This window comes from Bubalus kerabau, chromosome 12, assembly GCF_029407905.1.
Source record: "Bubalus kerabau isolate K-KA32 ecotype Philippines breed swamp buffalo chromosome 12, PCC_UOA_SB_1v2, whole genome shotgun sequence".
Lineage (NCBI taxonomy): Eukaryota > Metazoa > Chordata > Mammalia > Artiodactyla > Bovidae > Bubalus > Bubalus kerabau.
In genome coordinates this window covers 50867475-50893720 of record NC_073635.1, presented here as the reverse complement: position 1 = coordinate 50893720, position 26246 = coordinate 50867475, and the positions used below count along the sequence as shown (strand labels likewise).

The 26246-nt window shown below is 37.1% G+C and overlaps 1 protein-coding gene across 5 annotated transcripts in view; it reads left to right on the top strand.

Moving 5' to 3' along the window:
• The window catches only part of TBC1D4 (TBC1 domain family member 4), a 215469-nt gene that overhangs the window by 158707 nt on the left and 30516 nt on the right, over positions 1–26246 (top strand). For 4 of the 5 annotated variants that reach the window (XM_055542657.1, XM_055542656.1, XM_055542660.1 and 1 more), the window contains 5 exons: positions 7853–7927; positions 10633–10859; positions 12620–12784; positions 21773–21930; positions 24188–24397. In XM_055542657.1, coding sequence (XP_055398632.1) covers positions 7853–7927; positions 10633–10859; positions 12620–12784; positions 21773–21930; positions 24188–24397 — 835 coding nt within the window. The remainder of the gene's footprint in view (positions 1–7852; positions 7928–10632; positions 10860–12619; positions 12785–21772; positions 21931–24187; positions 24398–26246) is intronic. The other variant, XM_055542659.1, reaches the window with a different exon arrangement.

The following is a 26246-nucleotide window of genomic DNA, read 5'->3' as shown; positions in this document are numbered from 1 at the left end:
CCCTACGGCAATCATGGTCATCTGACAATGCTGTTATTTTATTAGCAGAAAACAGAACCTAGGAAAAAGCCTCTAGAAGATTTATCAGAAGTGTGTTAATGTAACTTCTCATAAAACTTCCTTATCTCCTTGTCTTCAACATTTATAAATCAGTTAGGTTCTTTCTTTCTCTCTCAGTCCTTCCCTTTCTCTTCTCCCTCTCTCCCATGTGTTTAGTGAGAATTTTAGTAGACTGATCGTTTATGGGGTGGTCAGGGATCTGAATTCAAGATCTTGCCCAAGCACATTTTATATTTATGACCTTGGACAAGTTATTTACCTTTCTAAACAGTTTTTTCTCCACTTGTGAAATGGGAAAACATTTCCCATCCATTCTGATTAGAGCCCATTGCCGTGAAGATGAAATGTCAGAATGTTAGGAAAATGTCACACTGTGGATATGAGGTGGTACATACAGCAGTGGTAAGCCCTGGAACCTGTCATTAGCAAATGACACAAGGGTATTATCCTACGGAGTACCTTGGCATTCCGCACAGTACTTACGTGATGGACTTTGAAGTGCCGCTCCATAGCCTTGATCAGCTGTAATGAATTTCCAGCAAGGGCACTGCCAGTTTATTCTGGTCAAGGTGGATACTGTAGCTTTTGTGTCCCAAAGTGCTGCCAAATGCCATAAATTATGTGACCTAACAAGGTCTTACTTGCAACATATGCAGAAGAATGGACTTCTTGGAAAGGCTGGCAGCTAACCATGTTGTTTCAGAGGTTACATAGAAAATGGGTTTTGCCTACTTCTAAAACTTGTCAGTTTATTTATTTTTTTTCTCTCTGAGTGATATAGTAGAAAGTTGACCCCCCAGTCATAGTTTGGCTCATAATTGCTGCTATTTTTAAATGTTGGAATATTTCATTTAATGAACGATAGCTGTTTATGAAATAGGATACATTTTCAAAATGCTTTAAAGCTCAGTTCATAAACAATTAAAAAAGTGAGTCCAAAGGAAAAGGCTTGACACATGCGTTACTAAATCATAATGTAGTAAAACTGAAAAAGCTATCTGTTCAAAGATGAGAGGATGGAGTCTTGTATTCTTGTTGTTTGTCTGTTGCTTTTTCTCAAATTGAAGTTTTTCAAAAGAGGAATATTTACTAGTATATTAATTATTATTCTAAAAGAGAACTATTAATATAAAGTGTGAGTTGGGAAAAAGTCCTTATTTTATGTTTTCTTCAGAGTAATAGCCATTGTCCTTATTTGTTAAAATGTGTGAGTTAACAATTGTGGTAAATTTTAAAGTAAGTGTATTTTTCTTTGTGTTTAAGAAAAATTTGTGGTACAAGTAATATGTGTGACAGTGTTTTTTTAACAATGGAAATGGTTTGATATCCATCTGAATGCTTTCTCTATCGTGAGCAAATAGCCTAAAATAACCAGGCCAGTTGGCATATAAGTAGCAGCTAAAAAAATAGCAGAAAGCGACATGGCCCATTTTTCTTGCCCACAAACTCGAACCCCATAATTTATCAGCCACATGTATAGTTTATCATGTTATAGTATAGAACTGAAGAACTGAAAGAGCCTTGATCAAATTCTAGGACATTTATAAAATCACACAGCTAATGTAGGCTAATTGGTTTTATTAGTAATTTTACTTTTCACAAAGCTCTATCTTTAGGAAATAGTATTAAGCTCAAGAGCCTCACTTTAAAGTTGTCCTCCCTGAATTCAAATTGCTGCTCAATCTTTAAACTGTGTAAATGTTGGCTACTTCAGCTACCAGAACTTCAGTCTCCTTATCTATAAAGTTGAGCCAAATTTACTCAAATGAGGTTGAGTATCTACCTCATTAGAACTGTTGTGGGGATTAATGAGGTAATGCCTGATAGAATACTTTACATAATACCTGGCACATGGTAAGCATTTGGTAATATTAGATGCAGCTATTAGTTTTATGATTGATATAGCTGGTATTGACAGAGCCACCAGAGATAGAAAACTATAATTGATATACACACACACATATATATGTGATATATATACATATGGGAATAAGTATTGCTTCTATGAAACAAGATGGGCTACCATAAATACAAAGAGTCAGTTAAGAACAGGATAGAACTTTTATTAACTTTCTGATAGTGAACATAAAAAGAGAAATTCAATAGAAGACAATGAAACTAAGTTGAAAAAAATCTTCCAGAAAGTAAAGCAAAATGAGAAAGAAATGGAAAATAAGAGAACAATGTAAACAGTTAAAGAATCTGTCTGGAGGTCCAAAAGCCAAGGGGTAGGAGTTCCAGAAAGAAAATACATGCAGAAATTTTCATAGAAATCATTGAAAAAATTTCTCAGAGCTAATGGACATGTTTCAAAATTTAATGGACTCAGGAAATACACAATAGAAAGACTGAACAAAGCCATGCCAAGGCAATTCATTGTGAAATTTCATAATGCCCAAGGGTAAGCTTAGATTCTGCTCCATAGAGAAATAACAGGGTCGTACGGGTCAGGTCACAATGACATTAGACTTCTGTAGCAGAAGACACTTGAGCACTGCTGACATAGCCTGAAGGAATGTTTCCAAGCAGAACTGTATATTCAGCACAACCATTACTGTAGTATAAATAAAGAACAAAGGCATTTACAGACATATGTTGATAAATTAAAAAAAATACTTCCCAGTCTCCCTTTCTCAGAAAGCACCTGGAATCTATGTTCTGCTAAAATGAAGAAGTAAGCCGAAAAAGAGGAAGACATGGCCCAGGGAAACAGAATTTTCAACATAGGATAGCATCAAAGGAAATTTCTAGGTTGATAGTGACGGAGAATACTGGAAACAGCTATTTGGCAAACTTGAATTTCTACCAGTCCAGACTGGGACAGGAAGACAGAAGTGTCAAAAATGGTTTGCTCAAAGAAAAAGAAAAAAATGTAATTGACGCATTATGTGATGGATGCCCATAATATGGTTTGTTGGTGCTGTTGCCTCAGTTGTGTCCGGCTCTCTGCGACCCTATGGACGGTAGCTCTCCAGGCTCCTCTGTCCGTGGATTCTCCAGGCAAGAATACTAGAGTGGTAGCCATTCCCTCCTCCAGGGGATCTTTCCGACCCAGGGATTGAACCCATGTCCTTTGCATCTCCTACACTGGCAGCCGAGTTATTTACGACCAGCACCACCTGGGAAGCCCTGATGGTGATAAATATATGATTAGCAAATAAATTAGTAGTAATAAATTAGTGATTACTCAGGTAGTTATGGGACTTACCTGGTGGCTCAGATGGTAAAGAATCTGCCCGCAATGCAGGAGACCTGGGTCCAGGCCCTGGGTTGGGAAGATCCCCTGGAGAAGGGAATGGCTATGCACTCCAGTATTCTTGCCTGGAGAATCCCATGGACAGAGGAGCCTGGTGGACTACAGTCAATGGCATTGCAAAGAGTCAGACATGACTGAATGACTAACACTTTTCACTCGTTTCAGGTGATTCCCTGAAAAACAAATTGTACAAGATGTTAGTTGTATTAATAGTGAAATATGTATGTAGCTCAGGTGCAGACAATATTTACAAGGTCTAAAAATCTAAGAACCAAATATTAGTTTAACTGAAACTTGTGATCTAAGTTTACTGGGAAAAGAAGGGAAGAGAGAATTGTGTATGGTGATGGGTAATGAAGGACTGATGTTGAAGCTGAAACTCCAATATTTTGGCCACCTGATGTGACGAGCTGACTCATTTGAAAAAACCCTGATGCTGAGAAAGATTGAAGGCAGGAGGAGAAGGGGACTACAGAGGATGAGATGGTTAGATGGCATCACTGACTCAATGGACATGAGTTTGGGTAAGCTCTGGGAGTTGGCGATGGACAGGGAGGCCTGGCATGCTGCGGTTCATGCAGTTGCAAAGAGTTGGACATGACTGAGCAACTGAACTGACTGACTGAATGAAGTTAGAACTAAAGTCTCATCTTCCAGAGTAGGAGGCCAATAGATAGTGCCTGAAGCTCCAATACTTTGGCCACCTGATGCGAACAGCTGACTCACCGGAAAAAACCCTGATGCTGGGAAAGACTGAAGACAGGAGGAGAAGGGGACGACAGAGGATGAGATTGTTGGAAGGTACCACCAATTCAATGGTGAGGGATAGAGAAGCCTGGTGTGCTTGGGGGTTGCAAGTCCATTGGGTTGCAAAGAGTTGGACACAACTTGACGACTGAACAACAAAAGCATTAAAATGAACAACAGAAGCATTAACATAAATTTAATTTCAAGTGCTTACTTTTGAAGAATGGGATTCAGTGTATGAGAGACAGATCTGGTGATTGTCATTTATCTTTATAAGTTTTGTAGTACAGTTTGACTTTTTTTTTGGTTGTGCTGGGTCTTTGTTGAAGCACATGGAGGCTTCTACAATTGTGGCACGTGAGTTTAGATGCCCCTTGGCATTGTGGATCTTAGTTCCCCAACTGGGTATCAAACTTGTGTCCCTGGCACTGGAAGGTGAATTCTTAACCACTAGACCACCAGGGAAGTCCCTAGTTTGACTTTTGAAACTTTATGTAGGTATTACTTTGATTAAAAATTAAAGTGAAGCTTAATGCGTTTTCCCTCCCCACCAAATGAAACCAAGAATGTTTGGAGACACTCTTTAATGTTGTAGAGCACTATAAAAATATTGGGTGTTTTTTCATTGTGCAGAGTCACTGTCACACCGACTTGATGTATTTCTAGTTACTCTTTCAGAACTTTCCCATGTATTTTAGAGTTATGTAGAACTTCTTAGTCTGTTATTTTGTCTCCTAAGACCTTCTATGTGATGTGGTTCCCAATCAGCCTTTCCATCTTCTTTCCTTCAATACTTGGCTTCAGTTTCTTCCTATGTAAAGTGAGGAAAATAGATGAGATGATCTCTTTGGTTCTTTTCTTAGATCATCTTTGAAATCCATATGAAGGGACTGTGTAAAAAGAAAGTAAAGAACCAATCCACCAATACTGAAGCAGACTTTTATCTGGTCTTCTGGAGAGAAGTGCTTTCCTGAAGTAGTTTTGTTTTATGGAATAATGAATGAAGATAAATCCATACATTTTAGGATGTGTTTTCTTTTTTTAACCTGTGCTTATTATCATCCTATAATGTAAGTTATGATCTAGCTTATAGGGAGCTGTATGTAATAAGCCATTTTCTTTATAACTGTTGTGGTTTGCTGTGCTTTACTTTCCACGTGTGTTTACCTGTATGTGACATCATGTTCATGGAACTCTCTCATCTTATATGTGAATAATGTTTAACATTGTAACCAGAGTCACTTCAGTAGCTTGGTCTGAGTATTTGGTTATCTTATGGCTGATTTAGAAATAATGGAAACAGATGGTGAACAGTTCTGTTTACCATGCTGGAATGGCTGTTAATCAGTTCAGTTCAGTTCAGCTCAGTTGCTCAGTCATGTACAACTCTTTTGCGACCCCATGGACTGCAGCATACCAGTCTTTCCTGTCTATCACCAGCTCCCAGAGCTTACTCAAACTCATGTCCATCGAGTCAGTGATGCCATCCAACCATCTCATCCTCTGTTGTCCCCTTCTTCTCCCACCTTCATACTTTCCCAGCATCAGGATCTTTGCCAATGAGTCAGTGCTTTGCATCAGGTGGCCAAAATATTGGAGTTTCAGCTTCAGCATCAGTTCTTCCAATGAACACCCAGGACTGATCTCCCTTTAGGATTGACTGGTTGGATCTCCTTGCAGTCCAAGGGACTCTCAAGAGTCTTCTCCAACACCACAGTTCAAAAGCATCAGTTCTTCAGCGCTCAGTGTTCTTTATAGTCCAACTCTCACATCCATATGACTACTGGAAAAACCAAAGCTTTGACTAGATGGACCTTTGTTGGCAAAAGAATGTCTCTGCTTTTTAATATGCTGTCTCAGTTGATCATAACTTTTCTTTCAAGGAGCAAGCGCCTTTTAATTTCCTGGCTGCAGTCACCATCTGCAGTGATTTTGGAGCCCCCCAAAATAAAGTCTCTCACTGTTTCCATTGTTTCCCCATCTATTTTCCATGAAGTGATGGGACCAGATGCCATAATCTTAGTTTTCTGAATGTTGAGTTTTAAGCCAACTTTTTCACTCTCCTCTTTTCACTTTCCTCAAGAGGCTGTTTAGTTCTTCCTTGCTTTCTGCCATAAGGGTGGTGTCATCTGCATATCTGAGGTTATTGATATTTCTCCCGGCAGTCTTGATTCCAGCTTGTGCTTCATCCAGTCTGGCATTTCTAATGATGTACTCTGTATGTAAGTTAAATAAGAAGGGTGAGAGTATACAGCCTTGTTGAACTGCTTTCCCAATTTGGAACCAGTCTGTTGTTCCATGTCCCGTTCTAACTGTTGCTTCTTAACTTGCTATACAGATTTCTCAGGAGGCAGGTCAGGTGGTCTGATATTCCCATCTCTTTTAAGAATTTTCTACAGTTTGTTGTGATCCACACAGTCAAAGGCTTTGGCATAGTCAATAAGGAAGAAGTAGATGTTTTTCTGTAACTCTCTTGCTTTTCCAATGATCCAGCGGATATTGGCAATTTGATCGCTGGTTCCTCTGCCTTTTCTAAATCCAGCTTGAACATCTGGAAGTTCATGGTTCACATACTGTTGAAGCCTGACTTGGAGAACTTTGAGCATTACTTTGCTAGCGTGTGAGATGAGTGGAATTGTGCAGCAGTTTGAGCATTCTTTGGCATTGCCTTTCTTTGGGAATGAAACGAAAACTGACCTTTTCCAGTCCTGTGGCCACTGCTGAGTTTTCCAAATTTGCTGGCATATTGAGTGCAGCCCTTTCACAGCATCATCTTTTAGAATTTGAAATAGCTCAACTGGAATTCCATCACCTCCACTAGCTTTGTTTATAGTGATGCTTTCTAAGGCCCACTTGACCTCTCATTCCAGAATGTCTGGCTCTAGGTGAGTGATCACACCATCGTGATTATCTGGGTCATGAAGATCTTTTCTATATAGTTCTTCTGTGTATTCTTGTCACCTCTTCTTAATATCTTCTGCTTCTGTTAGATCCATATCATTTCTGTCCTTTATTGTGCCCATTTTTGCATGAAATGTTCCCCTGGTATCTCTAATTTTCTTGAAGAGATCTCTGGTCTTTTCCATTCTATTGTTTTCCTCTATTTCTTTGCATTAATTACTGAGGAAGGCTTTCTTATCTATCTCTCCTTGCTATTCTTTGGAACTCTGAATTCAAATGGGTATATTTTTCCTTTTCTCCTTTGCCTTTCACTTCTCTTCTTTTCTCAGCTATTTGTAAGGCTTCCTTAGACAACCATTTTGCCTTTTCGCATTTCTTTTTCTTGGGGATGGTCTTGATCCCTGCCTCCTGTACAGTGTCAGGAACCTCAGTCCATAGTTCTTCGGCACTCTATCAGATCTAATCCCTTGAATCTATCTGTCACTTCCACTGTATAATCATAAGGGATTGATTCAGATCATACCTGAATGGTCTAGTGGTTTTCCTTACTTTCTTCAATTTCAGTCTAAATTTGACAATAAGGAGCTCATGATATGAGCCACAGTCAGCTCCCGGTTTTGTTTCTGCTAACTGTATGGAGCCTCTCCATCTTTGGCTGCAAAGAATATAATTAATCTGATTTCAGTATTGACCATCTGGTGATGTCCATGTGTAGAATCTTCTCTTGTGTTGTTGGAAGAGGGTGTTTGCTATGACCAGTGCTGCCAACAAATTTGAATGAACCCCCAAAAGATGAATTTCATACTAACACAAACAGACAGCTGCCTTTTATAATTTTAAAGTAAAAATTCAAACCGTGTGAATGATTTAATTTTACTCTTCACACAGGGAGCTAACAGAATGAGAGGTCGGCTTGGAAGTGTGGACAGCTTTGAACGATCCAACAGTGTTGCTTCAGAGAAGGTATGCACGTGGAGCTCTCCTTTTTTTTCTGCTGTTTCAACTTGGCAAAAACAAACACTAATATGGTATTATGCCTGGTTAGTTATTTTGTTATGAGTCCTTCATGACTTCTAAAAAATAACTCATGAGCCTTTATTATTTCAAAGAAGATTCTGTATATTAGCTCCTTTCTGTCAACTAAAAAAAGATCTACAACTTGAGAGTTGTGAGTTAAGTTTTATTTGGGGCAAAATGAGGACTGCAGCCTGGGAGGCAGCATCTCAAATAGCTGTGAGAGACTGCTCCAAAGTAGCAGTGGGGGAAAGACAATATAAGGTTTTGGTGAAGGGGGAGTTCAGTACCATAAGCACTGAGCCACAAAACGGTTTTACAAAAGAGTTTTTGTTAGTTAGGAGGATCTGATGTCACCATGAAGGGATTTAGTGCTTCTCTAGATATGAGGAGATGCAAGGATTGAGATAATAAAATCTGTTCCTAAAAGCATCCAACTATCTAAAGACCTGTCCCACCAGATTCCCTGGAGCACAGAGTGCCTCACTCCACTATGGACTCCCTTAGGGGCTGTTGAAGGTCAACAGCTGTAGCAGCATGGGGTTCAATCTCCCTCTGTCGTCCCCTTCTCCTCCTGCCCCCAATCCCTCCCAGCATCAGGGTCTTTTCTAATGAGTCAACTCTTCGCATGAGGTGGCCAAAATACTGGAGTTTCAGCTTTAGCATCAGTCCTTCCAATGAACACCCAGTACTAATCTCCTTTAGAATGGACTGGTTGGATCTCCTTGCAGTCCAAGGGACTCTCAAGAGTCTTCTCCAGCACCACAGTTCAAAAGCATCGATTCTTCGGTGCTCAGCTTTCTTCACAGTCCAACTCTCACATCCATACATGACCACAGGAAAAACCATAGCCTTCACTAGATGGACGTTTGTTGGCAAAGTAATATCTCTGCTTTTGAATATGCTATCTAGGTTGGTCATAACTTTCCTTCCAAGGAGTAAGCGTCCTTTAGTTTCATGGCTGCAGTCACCATCTGCAGTGATGTTAAGGCTTAGATATGGTCAATTACATCCTCCAACCCCATTGAAGGCACATGCACACACATACACACACACACAAAAGCTGCTAAATGGTTATACTAGTAGAATACAGATCTTTGACCCACTGGGGTCATACCAGTGATAGGTTGGTTGGGGTTACCTCTAATTTGTTAACATGTATGACCTTAAATTCATGGGAATCCCTGGTTACACCTTTGTATCCATCCCAGTAGATGTCAAGGCCATAAATTAGTACCAGAAATCCACTGAGTTCCATACCAATCACTCTCTCTAAGGGTAATAACAGGCATAGTTCATAAAGTACCCAGCCTTGTCTCATAATTACTAGATTGATCATTTTTAGTATGATTTAACCATTCCCAACATAGAGGAGCCTTTAAACTTAAATGACCATAACCTGGTGTTAACCATGAATTTAAGGTCATACATCTGAGATGCTGCCTCCTGGGCTGCAGTCCTCATTTTGCCCCAAATAAAACTTAATTCACAACTCTCAAGTTGTACATCTTTTTTTAGTCGACATTTCTATCTATTCAACTGAAGCTTTCTCTTGGTGGGACAGAACACAGTTTTGGCTGACTAACTCTGTTTTCTCAGGCTTTTGACTGTTTGGAGATAGTATATTTTGGGGAACAGTATTTGAACAACTATTGATCCAAAGCCATAGAAAAAGGAACCCTATAATTACTGTACTTATAGGGCGATCTTTTGTTCGCTCCTCATATTACTTCCCCCTCCCCTATGTTTAACCCTTTTAACTGCAACATTAGGCTCTTTTTTATCTCATAGACAATTCTCACTAGGTTTGGTTTCCTGTTTCCTCTAACATGTAACCTGAGGCAGATGTAACCTATTTGTTTTTAATGGAAAAATACTAAAATATTTTCACTAAACTTTTTGTGGGTAGAATTGAGGACAGTTATGAGTCCATGAGCCCTAACCCATGTTTATCAAGCTACAGATTTCTACAGCAGAGCCCGTTCTGGAGAGTATAAACAGCATACTTGTCTAAATTGAAAGATTTATGTTGTCGACCCATGCAGTATGAGAGGCATTCCGGCATAGCTCACTTTTCATTCATTTCCTGTTTTTCATGTCTTTAAAAATTTTTTTACCTCAGGGACCACGTAGTTAGATAGAAACATCCACTGTGAGGGAGGATACTTAACAGGCTTTATTTTATTTTCCTGACGTCTTTGCCATGAGACTTGGGCACTTAAGCGTTGTTATATTGTTTGACAGTACAGGAAGCGTGCAACTGAGATGTCACGGAAATCAGTAGATATATGAATACAGACTCCACCCTCTTTTGGTCAGGATCTCTTTTCATCTTTCTGGTAACAAGAAGAGTACAGTAGCTTTGTAGCATTTTACCATAAGGGGTGAGAGGGAAGAATACCTTTTCTTATCATCCCTTTCACTTTCTGGCCTATCTTTACGGATGCTGTCTTACAGCTGCTTATCAGAAGAAATGGGCTGTGGTGATAGTGATTAGGCTTCTGCATGGATTGAGTAAAAAAGAAACAAAAAAAAACACAACAGTTTGTCATGACTCAGGAGGCAGAAGAGACACTGTGTCCCTTTTGAGCTGTGTCTGAACAGGTCTGCCATGATCCATGTAGGAAAGAAAGGCCTGACTTCTTGCGTTTCAGGACTACTCGCCAGGAGACTCTCCACCAGGGACCCCGCCAGCTTCCCCCCTGTCCTCAGCTTGGCAGACGTTCCCTGAGGAGGATTCCGACTCCCCGCAGTTTCGAAGACGGGCCCACACATTCAGCCACCCACCTTCAAGCACGAAGAGGAAGCTGAATTTGCAGGATGGGAAGGCCCATGGGGTTCGCTCCCCTCTTCTGAGGCAGAGCTCCAGCGAACAGTGCAGGTGAGTCCAAACCTCTCTCCAGAAACTGGAACCAAATTCTCCTGTCCCTGTGTTCTGACCACTGTGGAGTCAAGAGTTTTTGTGACTTCCTGCTGTAGCCAGTATTTAGTTTTCAGGAAGACCAGAAAAAGAAATTAAATTATCAAAACCTTCATCACCAAGGGAAGCAGGCAAGCTTTAAGGCATCCCCAAAGAGCAGGGTTCAGACATTTTGGATACAAGTATTTTTTTTCTTAGAAAAAATAGAGAAAACAAGATATCATGCCATTGTTTTATCTGAAAAACCTGCTGACAATACATGTTCCTCAGTGTCTCCTTGATGAAGGTGTTCACGAAGCAGCAAATTTGAAAATAACATAGCTGAGCTTCCTGTAAGCTTACAATGAAAAACACAAGGGTTAAAAAGAATCACTCATTACCTTTCTACATGGGGTAAAATTTGGCTGTTATTTAATTTCATAAAAAATTATCACCAAATGTGAAAATTGTTAAAAATTGTATCTAGAATAAAATTATGTTTATAGAGAAGAATGCATATACCATAATTGACTTGAGCATCTATTAGAAATTATCTCACATGATATTTAGGAAATACTTTAACAAAATAATTTAGCATTTGATAAGAGATAATAAAATTTGCAATTGTAGAATGATTATACTTCTTACTGTGCAGTACAAGTCAGAATTTATATCCTAGGACTAATTTTGTTTCTCTTCTTTACCTGTGAGTTTGGTTTAGGAAATAGTTTGATGGGGATTCCAGTCAGAGGGGAAAAAATAAAATCAGAACTCTAAGTAAAAAAGAAGATTAATTTTTAAATTAGTTGCTATTAAATTTACCAGCATTTCTTTTAAAAATATTATTGAATCCTCATTTTTAAAAATAATTTCATATTATAAACAAGATATTTAAGATATATAAAAATAGTAGAACTAATTATCCTCAGATTTTTCTTTTATGAAAAAGAACTAAGTATTCATGTATATAGCAAGCATTTTTTATGATCATTTATATTTACCCAAGGCATTAAGTATCTTTTTCCAGGAAAAATTATTTTCAATAATTTAAAATATTAAAGGATAAATGATGTCTATATTTTCTTATGTTTTCCACATTTTGTAATGTATATACTCAAAGAATTTCTGTCAATATGAGAAGATGCAATTTATATCATGGTAAAAATTTGCTATGAAAAGAATCTTCTGGAAAAAAATCTTTGTAGGAGACTTAAGGATTCAGATAAAACCATGGCTGCACAATTCTACAGGCTGCAAGAAAGAACATGGACATTAACATTCATTAAGCCAAAGGTATTATGATGACTCCCAACAACCAAACATGTTGTTCTTAAATTTTTAGAAGCGTTTATATCTTTAAAATAATTAAGTCTTTGAACTACTGATAATCAGTTTTTCCTTCTGGAGCTTGTTTCCTGTAATTATTTGTGCTTTCCTACTTTTTCCCCTTGAAGTATCTTTTGCAAGTCAAAATAAACACTTTCTGTCCTAAAATTGTTAAGAGCATTTTAGAGACAAACACATATGCTGAGAAACACTGCATAGATGAGGAATTCAGTTTGTGAAACAATGAACCAGGTCATCATCATCTAATAGAGAACTGCATGCATATAAATTTTTTCCATATAAATTCAACTTTGATTACATTAATAGCAAGAACCTGTGTATATGCTATTTCATAGTGAATGAAGATTGTTCCAGAATATAACTTAAGACGAATTTGCTGTATTTTCTGTACTCAGCATCCTTCCACCAGCTCGGCGCATGCACAAGGAGTGTAATTCTTCCTCCAGTCTTCCAAGTCTTCACACTTCCTTCTCTGCCCCTTCCTTCACTGCCCCCTCTTTCCTGAAAAGCTTTTACCAGAATTCAGGTAGACTATCCCCACAGTATGAGAATGAAATCAGGTGAGATCAGTGTCCTCTGTTTGCAAAGCAACCTTTCTGCAGTGATATACTGATATGTTACTAAAAAGTGGCTAATTGATTTGAGTGACATGAATGCATCTGTGTGTTGTGCCTGTTCTAACCATTTTCTAATATATTGGCTCCAGTTCCAATTAATTTGAAGAAAACCTTTACAAACAAGTGTTTCAAAGCTTTTTGATGACATGATTATCTTACTTTGGGGACTATATTTTTGTACTCTTTGTGTGTTTCTTTGCCTTGGGCCCCACAGTCTGAGCTTTATTTTGTTTGGGGTAAGACCTATGCAAATATATACTAAGCAAACCTCCCCGATCATGTCTCTCTCTTTTTTTCATTTTTAGCTTCTCTGGACATATAAAGCCACTTATTTAAACAGCTGTACTAAAGTAATGGATATTATATATTTTTATTATTAAATATATAGAATATTTCCTAGGTGTTTCACTGGTTTTTCAATGACATAGACTTACTTTTCTGAATCTCAGCATAAGTCACATAATGGCTACAGGATCATATTGATAAGGACTCTTTCTGGCAGCATGAGGGATCTCTTGAATTGTGTAGATGTTCAGTTTTATTTTGTTTTTGTCCCCAGTATTGAAAATGCGTAACCTATTAAATCTTGTTCCTTGCTGTATAACTACACAAAATTAAATGTGGTGATTTTTTGAGAATTACCATTAGATAATTTTTGAAATTCTGAATTCTTACTGATCTTGCAGATTCTCAGTAGGATATTCTAGCCTTTGGAAAGCAGTGGATTAAGCTGGAAATTCTCAAGGGGTTGTTGTTGGCTTAGAATTTTCTGAGATTCATTTTTATTTTTACATGTAGCTTGAGCCATCCTTTTTTATTGCTGTATAGTATTCCATTTCATACATCACAGTTTATCCATTCTCTTGCTAATGGATATTTGGGTTGTTTCTATTTTTTGATAATTTATAATTCTTGCAGTCAAGGAGAGGGATACATGCTGTCAACCAGCCGGCATGCCACTAAAATCTTCTTGGGTGTTCTTTTGGCCTCCTTTCTTTTAGACATAGGGAATTCAAAAAGTTAGTATAATTAGGCAATGTGCATTAACTTATTAAACTATAATAACCCTTGAATTATCTCTGAATGTCTTTTGTCCATGTATGTCAAGCTCTTTTCATCCCAACGCAGGCAATTAATATTGGATTAATAAAATTTTGAATCTGAACTGTCCTTTGAGTTAGTTCAAAATTATGCTGAAATATTGAATTTCTATTGAAGAAAGCTGACAAGAATTGATTTCAAAAGGTTTTTACAGGCTCAACCTTACGTGAGAAGAAGAAAACCATAAAAATTGCATAATGTATATGGAATATGCAATGAATTTAGAGAACTGATAGTTTAGATAATTGAGAACCAATAAAACATTTTATACATGTTAACATTAAAAATTTCAGTCTACCTCAGCTCTATAGTTCTACCTATTGATAAGAATACAGCACTTTCAGTGGCACCTGTTTTCAGGTTCCTGCTGTTATATTAAAGAGAACATCTAGAGAATTCCTGTTTTCTTCCAGAAACAGAACCATGTCTGAAGGTGACAGTTAGGGACAGCCACCAAGAAGGTCAAGGACTAGCTGTGAATAGGTTATAGAGTACAAAAGCAGTGACTATAAAAGATTATTATAGTTGCTAATTTCGGCTGAGGTGTATGTATTATTCTTATGCCAAGCTTCCCTTAGCCCACTACACCTCATTCTAATAGGAGCGTATTGAAGTCAGAGGGCAAATATTTAATTTTGCATTGAAAAAAATGTACCTCTTTGTGGTGATCTTCTTTTAAATGCTATATTTAGACCTGTGGAGAACTTTTAAGTTTATAGGATCATTAAAAACATCCTATCTTCTGAAATGTGTAGTGTTTTCTTGGTTCTGAGGAATTCTAAAAAATCAGAGAGCACTTTATGGTATGTTTTTGTTTCCTTTTTGTACAGTGTTTTGTAATTTGACAGCTTAGAATCAATAGGCCAAAAAGACACTTAAAATTTCATGAAAGATTATGCCGGTTGTAAGCATCTGGCTCCATGGATTATCACAATGAACATCCCACATCACCCCCACTCAGTCAACACATGGAATGCTGCCAGCGCCCTGGCAGCTCCTCCCATTTTCCCACCCAATCTCTACCCCTCATCCTGACCTCAGATACCATAGTTTAGTTTTGCCTGGTTTTGAACTTTCTATAAATGGAATGATACAGCATAAATTCTTTTATATCTGGCTTTTTTCACTGAATAATGGTTTATGAGATGTATTCTTTTATGTGTACTTCAGTTTATTCATTTGTATTGCTGAATAGTATTTCATTTACTACATCACAATTCATTCCTTTTCCGGTGGACATGTAGGTTATTTCTAGTTTTTTGTTTTTTATAGAGTACTCTCCCTGGATAGGGGTTTCTCAGGTGACTCAGTGGTAAAAAAATCCGCCTGCAAATGCAGGAGATGCAGGAGACACCGATTCTGTCCCTGGGTCAAAAAGATATCCTGGAGGAGGAAATGGCAACCCACTCCAGTATTTGTGCCTGGAGAATTTCACAGACACGGGATCCTGGTGGGCTACCATCCATGGGATCACAGAGTGTCGGACACCACTGAGTGGCTGAGCATGCATGCACGCTCCCTGGATATTATCCATGTCTACATTGGTATATACTTGTGCATTGTTAGTAGCTATCTACACAGTAGCAAAATGGTTGGACAGAATTCACTCTTAATAGGTTTATTTCAATTAGTCAGTCACTTTGACATAAATTTACTACAGCCTTGGAGAGAGATTTTTTTTTTAATTAGTATTATAAAATAGCTTAGATTTATAGGAAAATTGCCAAAATATTATGGAGAACTGCTAAACCTTTATCCAGATTCATCCATTTTTAACATTTGCCACATTTGCTTTATCATTCTGTTTCCATGTATACATGGATATGTATATGCATATATATTTTGTTATTCTAAGCCATTTGTGAGTAGATTGCAGATAACATGTCCCTTTACTCTGAATCTTTCAGTGTGTGTTTGCTAAGAATGAAGATATTCAAGAGTGTGGCTTTAAGCCAGGAATTTCTGAACTCTACATCTCTCATTATCACTGGTTTCAGAGAAAACATCGTATGCTCACAATGACCATGATATCTGCAACTATTCAAAATAGAAAGAAAGAGGTCCATAAAACTATGTAATATAATTTTCATTTGGGTAGCTCATATCTTATTAGAGGCATAGTGTGGATCTGTAAATATTCATAGTTAAGTAAAGTATAGAGTAGGTTAATACATAGGTTAGCAAATACTATTTAAAGAGCATGATCATTTGAAATTTGAAATTCAGATAGGCATCCTTCTCCAGGACCACTATTTTGAATTATTAAAAACATGTAGATTATTGTTGTTTAGCAGGCTGAGAAAAAGAAACTAAGATACTTTTAATATCATGGTTTACTTAGTCGTAGGTTCATTTGTGTAACAGTGAAATGCTAAAGGAAAGCGAGTACATATATGTTTCGTTTTACCTTACTTCAAGTTAATTCTTAAAAATTCGATGTTATTCCATTGTGTAGTAGCTGAATTATAATTATGCATAATCTGATGGTATATTTACATAACATCCATTTAGCAAATATAATATATCCTTTTATAAACAAACATCTGTTTCCTCCTTATTGTTGCTTCTCAGCTTTTGTACCTATATTTGAAAAATTTGTATTGAAATTCACTGGTCAAGTGATAGTCATTACATCTGCTTCTAAAACTTTTCAGCGACAAAATAGGTTTTTGCTGACAAGTACTTTGTGGTGTAGTTTGGTTCTATAGTTTTCTCATATTATCTGATAAGAAAATAGTGTAATTACTCATGGTACAATATTGAAATTATTTGTACTTTATTGATGTCTTACGGGAATGCCTTTTTATTCTAAATCCTGGTTTTGGACATCACTCTTTTCCTGTGCTAATTCCGTTCCTTGTTTTCCTGTGGTACTAGACAAGACACTGCTTCAGAATCAAGGTGATTAGAGGTCTAAATATTTTCATTTACAAATGTATTAATTCTTCCAACTGATTATTACCATTCACTTAAAAAATCAGTTTTGGCTGTCTTCTCCATGCATGGCATCCTTCCAGTGATGTGAAGGGTATATGGTAGGGGAAAAATGACTCCTGGTATAATCAAAGATTATGAATGATCATATAAAAGATTGATTGTAAACAAATCCTGTTTCTACTCTATTCCACATTGACATTTCCTTAGGACTCTGCTGTGGCCCTCAGTAGAGATTAATTCAAATTTGAAACTAATGGAAGTAAATGAATTTGCTAGTTTGGAGGTACATATGTACATTTAAGGAGTTTATTTCAAATCCCAAGTAGATGCAGAAATAAGAATCCTAAAAGAAATCAAGTCTGATTTTCACTGAAAAATATTCTTAGTCTATTTCTGTTCATCTTAATTGCTGACACATGGGTTACTTTGAGACACTGCTGTGGCCTTCCAGACCTCCCACTGGGCTGGACACAGGAAAACACCTACTTCCTTTTTATGGAAGTTTGACCACATCTATGATGACATTTCTTCCTCCTGACACACACGCTTTTTGTGGTAAATGTCCAGAATCACTGCTGAACAGCTTAACTGAAAATGATTATTCTTTCCTAGTTTCTATGCTTTGCTCGTGTCACAAGCCCAGTGGAAAACAGATGTTCCTATCTTCCTGTTGGGGTCACTGACATTTAGATTTCTTTCTAATGGGAGTTAAAATCCAGTATAAAAGATTGGGTTAGCATGAGATGTTCAAAGAAAAAAAATTATTTGGGACCACATTGATAAGATAAAAAGTGACTGAGACTTGTAATTGACCTACATTTTTTAATGGTTTGCATGTAAGACCATTTAAGTAATATTTCTTATCTACTTCCAAAAGCCTAACAGAAATGTTAAGATTTTCTGTGTCCTTCTAGAAGGTTCTACTTATAGGCATGGAACTAGGTCTGTGTTTTACCTTAGTGGTCATCTGGCCTATTATTTTATATATGGTTAGACTGAACCCCAGAAATGTTTAATATCTTGCTTGATATAATTTATATAACATTAAGTTATTAGAATGTGAGTAAGCAAATGAGCTCCCTAGAGATATTTTAAATTCCAATGCAAAGAACATAATTAAAAAATTTTTTTTTCATTTAGTATAGAGTTTAGGAAATAAAATTCTTTGTTCTTGTTCTTTTTTTGTTTTACACATTGATGAATCTATCTCATTTGATTCAGCTTAATTGATTTCCACTCGATTAGCTTATTCTCAGTTTTATTTAATTAGTAAAGATATTCCATAGGATAATAGATGGGTACCCAGTTGAAACCAGGGCTTACATAAGCTATTAGTCCACCTAAAGTAATTATGAATTAAATTGTACTATGAGCCTTGTGGGAAAACTCTCAAATTGCAACACCGTGTTATTCCATGCAGCCTTTCTTGAGGCATTTACAAAGAGAAAGCCTTTTCAGATTTCTGTTAAGTGGTTTTCTTTTTGTTGTTATTGTTTAGTGGATTAGTTGTGTCCAACTCTTTTGCGACCCCATGACCTACCAGGATCCTCTGTCTATGGGATTTCTCAGGCAAGAATACTGGAGTAGGTTGCCATTTCCTTCTCCAATATATGTTGGTATATATATTAATGTGTTTTCTATTTGATCCTCCTATTTTAAAATAAAAAAGTGTTTACATTTTGAAATCCAATGGTTTCAAAAGAAAACGAAGTGAGACATTTTACATAAATGAACACATAATATAATAATACTCTATAATAATGTAAAATGACATTATTCCATTAAAAAAAAAAAGGAAAGAGAAGTACTGACCTAAAGACTTAATGCTAATTACAGACTGATTTTTTACCCTAGAAATACAGGGGAACCTGGGAGTCCTGACAGCTTTATTTTTATGAACCAATAGGGCTTTGTCTGAACTAATGCAAAGGGTGTTTACCTTGACATAGTAAACTACAAAGCCTAAGTGTCTGGATTCTGGATTGCCTGGGTTTGAATCCTGACTCCCCCATTATATCCCTGAGACTGTGGGCAAATGACTTAGCTTCTTTCTGCCTCACTAAAAATAGGAATTGTAATACCATCTACCCCATAAAGTTGCTGTGAGGTTGAAATGAGTTCATACTTATGAAATGCCTTGAAGAGTGCCTGGCACATTTTAAGTTTTTAGGATTTTAAGTTTTAGATATTATGAAATTTTCAAATAAGCGAGCTGATATAAGGGTACATTATGCACCAGTTTTATAACCTATTCCCCCAAAATTGTATATTTTACAGACAATAATGAAAATGACATGAGTTCTTCTCAATTGTACTTTTAGTACTACCCAGACACTTGCTATGTTATTAACACTGAATTTGAAAAGATCTTTTTAATTCCAGCATTAAAATACAAAAGTTTCAGAATCCCTTTGCTTTGGTTTATTCTAATTTTGTTATTATACATACTAAGCATTAAAAGAAATTACTATTTATTGAACACTTATCCTGTGAGGCATTGAAATTGTTGCTTTTACATAAGTCACTTAGCTTCCTAGGCTTAATTTATAAATTGGATACTCTTAGGTCAAATTGTTACTATCTGGAAAAAAAAGTGCCTAATTTTTTTATTATGTATTGTCATTGTTAGTACCTACCATTGACACCTTAGTCTGTGCTTTTGGGAAATGAAGCTATTAGAACTTTTTGCCAGAAAAACTTGAAAATCATGACTATCAACAAAAGATTTTAAGAAGATAGATCTTTTATTTATTCCTGACCTGTCAAGGAATTTATTCCTGACAAGCCAAGCCAACATGAGTTTGATTAAACTCCGGGAGATAGTGAAGACCAGTCCATGGGGTCACAAAGAGCTGGAGCCTACCGAGTAACTGAACAACAACAGCAATATCAATGTATTCCACAGATATTTGTTGAGTTTGTTGTTCAGTTGCTAAGTCGTGTCCAATTCTTTGTGACCTTGTGGACCACAGCACGCCAAGCTCCTCTGTCCATAAAATTTACCAGGCAAGAATACAGGAGTGGTTTGCCATTTCCTTCTCCAGGGGGTCTTCCAGCCCCAGAGATCGAACCCGTGTCTCTTGCATTGGCAGGTGGGTTCTTTACCACTGAGCCACCAGGGAAACCCCTTTGATTGAGTACTTACCGTTAATTACCAGTTGCTATACTAGGAGCTAGAAATACATCCTTGAGTTGGGCATTTAACACATAACTGCCAAACAGTTATACAAATAGTGTTATACAAATGAAGATAGAGGGTACGGTTAAGAATGTTTTTTGGGATATAGCTATTATAAAGAATGAATTATAGTTCCCAAAAGGAAAATATTGAATTAAGGCTTTCCAAAGGGGAAGTAAAGGTGGTCATATCCAGTCGGTATTACAGCGAGTGGTGAACTGTGGACACAAATTAAGGTTATAACATTATCCAGGATACATAACAAAATGGGCTTGACTCTACTGGGATGTGCGTCAGCTACTTTCTGAAGCATCGTGTCACTTGCATGTCACTTGCTGTCTGTGAAGTAGCTCAAAAGTATGTCTTTTTCCTAACCTTAATTTACCTAATCTAGAAAGATAGATCAAGATTAGAAACAACTGAATGACCCGATAACTGTGAGTATGGATATGCAAAGTAAATACAAATACTACAGACAAGGGCTGACTGGGTCTTCTGAATTCTGATTGTCTCAGCCTTAGGGAGTTCCTCTGAGTATGTTAGTGAGGTGGTGGCTTTTCTAGCTGAGTTTCATTTCTGCACTAACACTGCTTGGTTCCATCAGAAATTTCGCACCTTCACTTGTTGGAATCACCACATGCAAATATTGTTCATCATTTTCTTAGGAAGGTCAGAGACTTTAAAATGTAAAACAGCAAAATATTCCCACCACCATGAGTGGCAACAGTTATTACATGGCGTTTCAGCTGCTAACATAATTGGTCTCAAAAGTTAAGTTTGAGTCATAATGACCTTCTAAAAAAAAAAATGACCTTTTCCTGCAGATAGCCCCAGCAGAATTTAGAGTATTCTTTTCTAGAAAATGAAATTCTTAGAGCAGACCAGCATTACTGTATGTTCATATTACCAAGCATTAAGGTAGAAAGATGTGACATCCCCAACTGCCTACCTCACCCCTGCTCCCCTAAGAAAGTTAAGGAAGGTGATTCTGGGGTCAAATAATTAAAGCAAGTTAGGGAATTTCTGTATACTATTTGCCTTTGGTGAGTCACAGTGCATGCCTGCATATTATGGTCTCTAAGAAGTCCTGCTCTAAAGAAATCTGTTTAGTATTTTAAAATGCAACCTATCCAGTTGATTTGGCCACAGTTTTTTCTTTAATATCACTTAGCAGTAATCCCAAGGTTGACTGTCCTGTCTGTCTTCAGGTTACTTTCTATCATGATCCAACTATTGATGGTTAATACTTTCGAGATGAATTGTAACAGTTACAGGCAACTAGAAGCTATCTTATCAGTCCGTTCTATAAAAGCTATAAGAAAAGCTCTTTATGATCTTTTAATAAAGTATTTACAATGTTTAGAATATACTACTAATTAAAATTCTTTCAGCAAATGATGAGGTCATTAGTTAAGCAGCCTTTGCTCCTCCGTATAAGCGCTCCTATTGCTCAGGATAGAACTTGGAGTGGTTGGCTCCTATGGAAAGAGTAGAAACAGGTGAGCTTCTGATAGGTGGGCTGTGCCTGGACTGCACCTGTCCCGGGATGTCGTGGCCTGGGTGATCCATGTGCCTCGCGATGCATCGCTCCATGTTGCCTGTGGCTTGTGCTTGCCCCTGGTAGAACTTGTGAATGGCTTGTGCTACCGTTTTGTTATGAAAGATCACGTTACGCAGTTTCCTTTACAAGTTATCTATTTCTGTGCTTTCCACAGTGATGGAGAGGGGAGAAAAAGGACCTCGTCCACCTGCAGCAATGAGTCCCTAAACGCTGGAGGAACCCCTGTCACTCCTCGCCGAGTTTCCTGGCGGCAGCGCATCTTCCTCAGGGTTGCTTCGCCCATGAGCAAATCTCCCTCCGCGATGCAGCAGGGTTCGTTCGCCAGTCGCTTACCCCTCACTACTATCGTAGACTCAGGAATGGAAGGGGTGCTTTTTGTACAAAGAGAATTAAGTGATTACAGTAGAGAAGTAACGTCTCTATTTTGCATCCGAGCTAGTGGATATCGAGATAGTCACGTATCATTAGAACCTGTTAGACATACAGTGAATGCTGTTGAATGAAGGAAGGAAGGAATGCATTTCCAAAACCTGTTTGGGGGCCTACTTCATCATGCAGAGGGAACTAGAGTAGTGATAGAAAAGAAGTCAGAGATTTTTTTTTTTTTTTTGGAAAAGCAGCATTTTTTACGAGTCACACATAAAGTCACATAGAAACACTGAACGATAAAGAAGTGGATGTAGGTACGCTCGGTAGACATCAGCCAGCAGAGAGCTCCTGCAGCTCTCTTTCCATATTAGACCTATAAGAAATTAAAGCAAAATATACAAGGGGGCGAAGTAAGTGTAACAAGGAACAGAAAGATTTAACAATGATGAGAACACTAAAATAATACTAAAGAGAATTTGAGAGAGAAAGGAATAAATAACTTTCATGGGAGATTTTAACATACTCTTCTCTGAAAATTAAATCTAGAGAAATTAAACATAGATAATATTTGAGAAACACAATTGAACAAGCTTGATCTGATATTTGTATAGAACCTTGTCACCTATAGAGAAAATTTATTTATTTTCAGCACACATGGAATAGTTGTAAAAATTATTTATGTACTTGGCTATAAAGATTTTTAAATGAATTCTAAATAATCTTGATTATTCATACTATATCCTCTGATCACACTGCAGAAGGAAGAAAGGAAGGAAAGGAAGAAAGGAAGAGGAAGAATTAGAGGATAACTAAAAAATTTCATGTGTTTAGAAACAGAAAACTGTTTTCCTAGAAACAAGAAGGAAGAAAATATGATTGGATTCCTATGTGTCAAAATTGAGTGGTATTTAGAGGGCAGTTCTAAAACCAAGAAAGCAAAAAGTTTTAAATTCATACAGTAAGATTTTTAAAAAATTATTAAGGAAGTAAATAATAAGAGTAGTGAAGTGATGTTGCTCAGTTGTGTCCGACTCTTTGCGACCCCATGGGCTATAGCCTACCAGGCTCCTCTGTCCATGGGATTTTCCAGGCAAGAGTACTGGAGTGGGCTGCCATTTAGGGAAGAGGTCAATTAATAAAGAAAACAACCCAAGAAAACAACGTTTCTAGAGGCAAAATTAACTCTGCTGGGGTGGTCAGAGAATGTTTTTCAAAAACAGTTAAGTATTTTATTTAAACTCATTGCTGGGAGAAACATCTTTTGAGAAAAGGGACCAGAAAAGCACTAGAGTCATTGTAGAGGACTTTGTGGGTCAGGGAGTCATGAGAAAATCAGCATCGTGAGGGCAGAGGATGGAGGATGGAGACAAGAGGTTGGAAAGACTGAGGCTAAAGTCTAAAGCAATCAATGTGCTATTCCCGGGAGTTTGGACTTTGGGATATATGCAACCACTGAAATGTTTTAAGACACAGAATCATGTTTGTTAATAGGAAAATAAATTGGCAACAGTGCAAATGATGGCCTGAAATGGAGGGTGAGAATGAACTCTGGAAATTGAGGAATAGTGTTGCAGGGGCTTCCTGGGTGGCTCAGGGATAAAGAATCCACCTGCCAACTCAGGAGACATGGGTTCAGTCCCTGGGTCAGGAAGATCCCCTGGAGAAGGGAATAGCAACCCACTCCAGTATTCTTGCCTGGAAAATCTCATGGACAGAGGAGCCTGGAGGGCTACAGTCCATGAGGTTGCAAAGAGTTGGACACAACTGAGTCCCTTGTTTCAGGAGTAAGCAGAGAGTTCTGAGACACACTGTGCCCAGAGTCACTCAGTTGTTTTTTGTTTTGTTTTGTTTTGCACACTCAGAGAATATACATAGAGGTTGTCAATTGCAGAAGTGTTGAACCCTGGGGAAAGGCCAGGTCATTTTGGAGCACCTATCTTATAGGTCATTTTGTGCGGAAAGAAGAAGTAGTGACATCATCCATGCTTTCATTTCAGCAGAGAGGGAAATCTGAAAGGGGAATTCAGTCTAGTGAATTGACTCACATCATTAGTTCCAGAAACTGACAGTTTACTGGGAGGGCAGCTTTGTGTACGGCTTTAAAGGCGCAACACAGGAGGAGAGAGCGTCAAGTCCAGAGAGGACTTGTGTGGTCTGGCTTATAACTTTGGAATGCCTCTCACTGTTTTCTTCTCTGCAGATGGCCTGGACAGGAGTGAGCTGCTGCCACTGTCCCCTCTTGCTCCAACCATGGAGGAGGAACCTCTGATGATATTCATGTCTGATGAAGATGACCCAGAAAAGGGTGAAGAGAGAAACAAGTCGGAGGAACTAAGGTGTTTGTGGAGAAAAGCTATACACCAGCAGATCCTGTTGCTTCGAATGGAAAAAGAAAACCAGAAACTTGAAGGTTAGCTATTCAAACGGGGCCAAAGGGCATGATATGATACTGTATTTTAAAGGTGTAATTTGTTAATACCGCCCCCCCCCCCCCCACACTCATTCTCCATCTGTATACACACTTTTACTAGAATAGCTACTGATGAAAATTGTTACTTTCTAGTTCATGGGGTGGTCATGACAGGGGAAAGGTTAGCCTAAGAAATCTGTATTTCTGTTTGATAGATTTAAAACATCAGATGCCTTTTGAGTATATTTGTGTGATAGAAGGTAATAGAATGTATATAATATGAAGTCAGTGGCTTTAATATGACTGGAAGTTTAACATCTTTGTGTATAATTTAAAAAAGACTTAAACATGAAAAAGTAAATTCTCTTCAAATATGATTTTCAAACTTCAGGTCAATTGTATTCATGATATGAGAAATATTCCTATTTCAAATAAATTATATTGTATCCAATACAACTAATTATCTATTAACAAATCAAAAGTGCTATGTTTTGTTACTATTTTATGAATTTTCTATTTAAAAACCATATTGAAGTCATTAAAATTTTAATTGGACAGTTTATAGCAGCTATTGTACTATTCATAGTGCTTGACTATAAAATTAATGAACACCAAATGCATTAGAATGTGTTTTCCAGACTCTGAAATAATGATGTCGCTTACCCCAGTGCTGATAGAATCACACACAGGGAGATGTGTAGACAGTACCAAAATCTGAAACATGTATTAAAGCCCTTATCTTGGGCAAATCACTTAATATAAAGGGCCTTTTTTCACATTTATAAAATGAATGGCTTAGCTTATGTAGGCCTTTGACTTTTAAGATTATTGGAAAATTATAATCTAGGTTTTTCTCTGACTTGCTTTTATTATGTTGTCTTTCAATGAAGCTTCTTTTAGTATAGGCAGGTATTCACATTTCTGTGTTCACCATCTAAAGATTCCTCTTACTATATCTATTGTTCAACTAAATTTTTTACTTTTTAGTTTGCTAGGGCACAATTTATTTTTGCTTAACACTATATTCTTAGTAGATTGAAAAGTTTATAAGACTTTCAATATCTTTAGGAAACAAATCTTTTCTTTCAAATTAAAAAAGCAATTAATTGTTATTAACATAGCTTTTAAAAGTTTGATGTGATAAATGATATGCCCACTCAAGCTTCCATAGATTTTGAAAGGAATTTATGTTTTTTGTAGTTGATTATATCTTGAACTAACTCATAAACAGAAGAAGAGGTTGAAAAAAGATGGTTATCATTTTCTTAAAACATTTAAAGCATGAAATTGGATTTCATTAACAGGAGTATGTGCAGTAGAGTATTATATTAAATATTAATGGATAATTTTAGAATCATAGACTGTTTGAACTGGAAATGGCCTTAGAGATTATTTAATTCCATTTTTCATTCTGCAGCTGAGTTAGTGACTGGCTTGGGGATGCTAAGAAAATTAACCTAAGGTCAAACAGTGTTATACTGGCAAACAAGTATGAAAATTCAAGTTTATTTACCACAGTTTTTAGGCTTTTTCCCAGTACACCATATTATATTTCTCAAATATATAGTTAATATAAAGAAATGGAATGTTTTACTATAAATGACTGCATATTCTGTGTATTATATATGGCTGTATAAGTTGACAGAATAAAAGAAGAGGTGACATTTAGAATATATGATCAGAAACCTTTGTCAGTTCTGTTTTTATTTCTGTACTTAAGTAACAAAGATGAAAAAAAAATAGCTTAACATATTACGAATGTTAGCCAACGGATAAGCATTTTTTCATAGTTCTTTTGTTCTTGCCTGGTTAACCAGGGCAGATATTAACTATTCTTACTTACTTACTA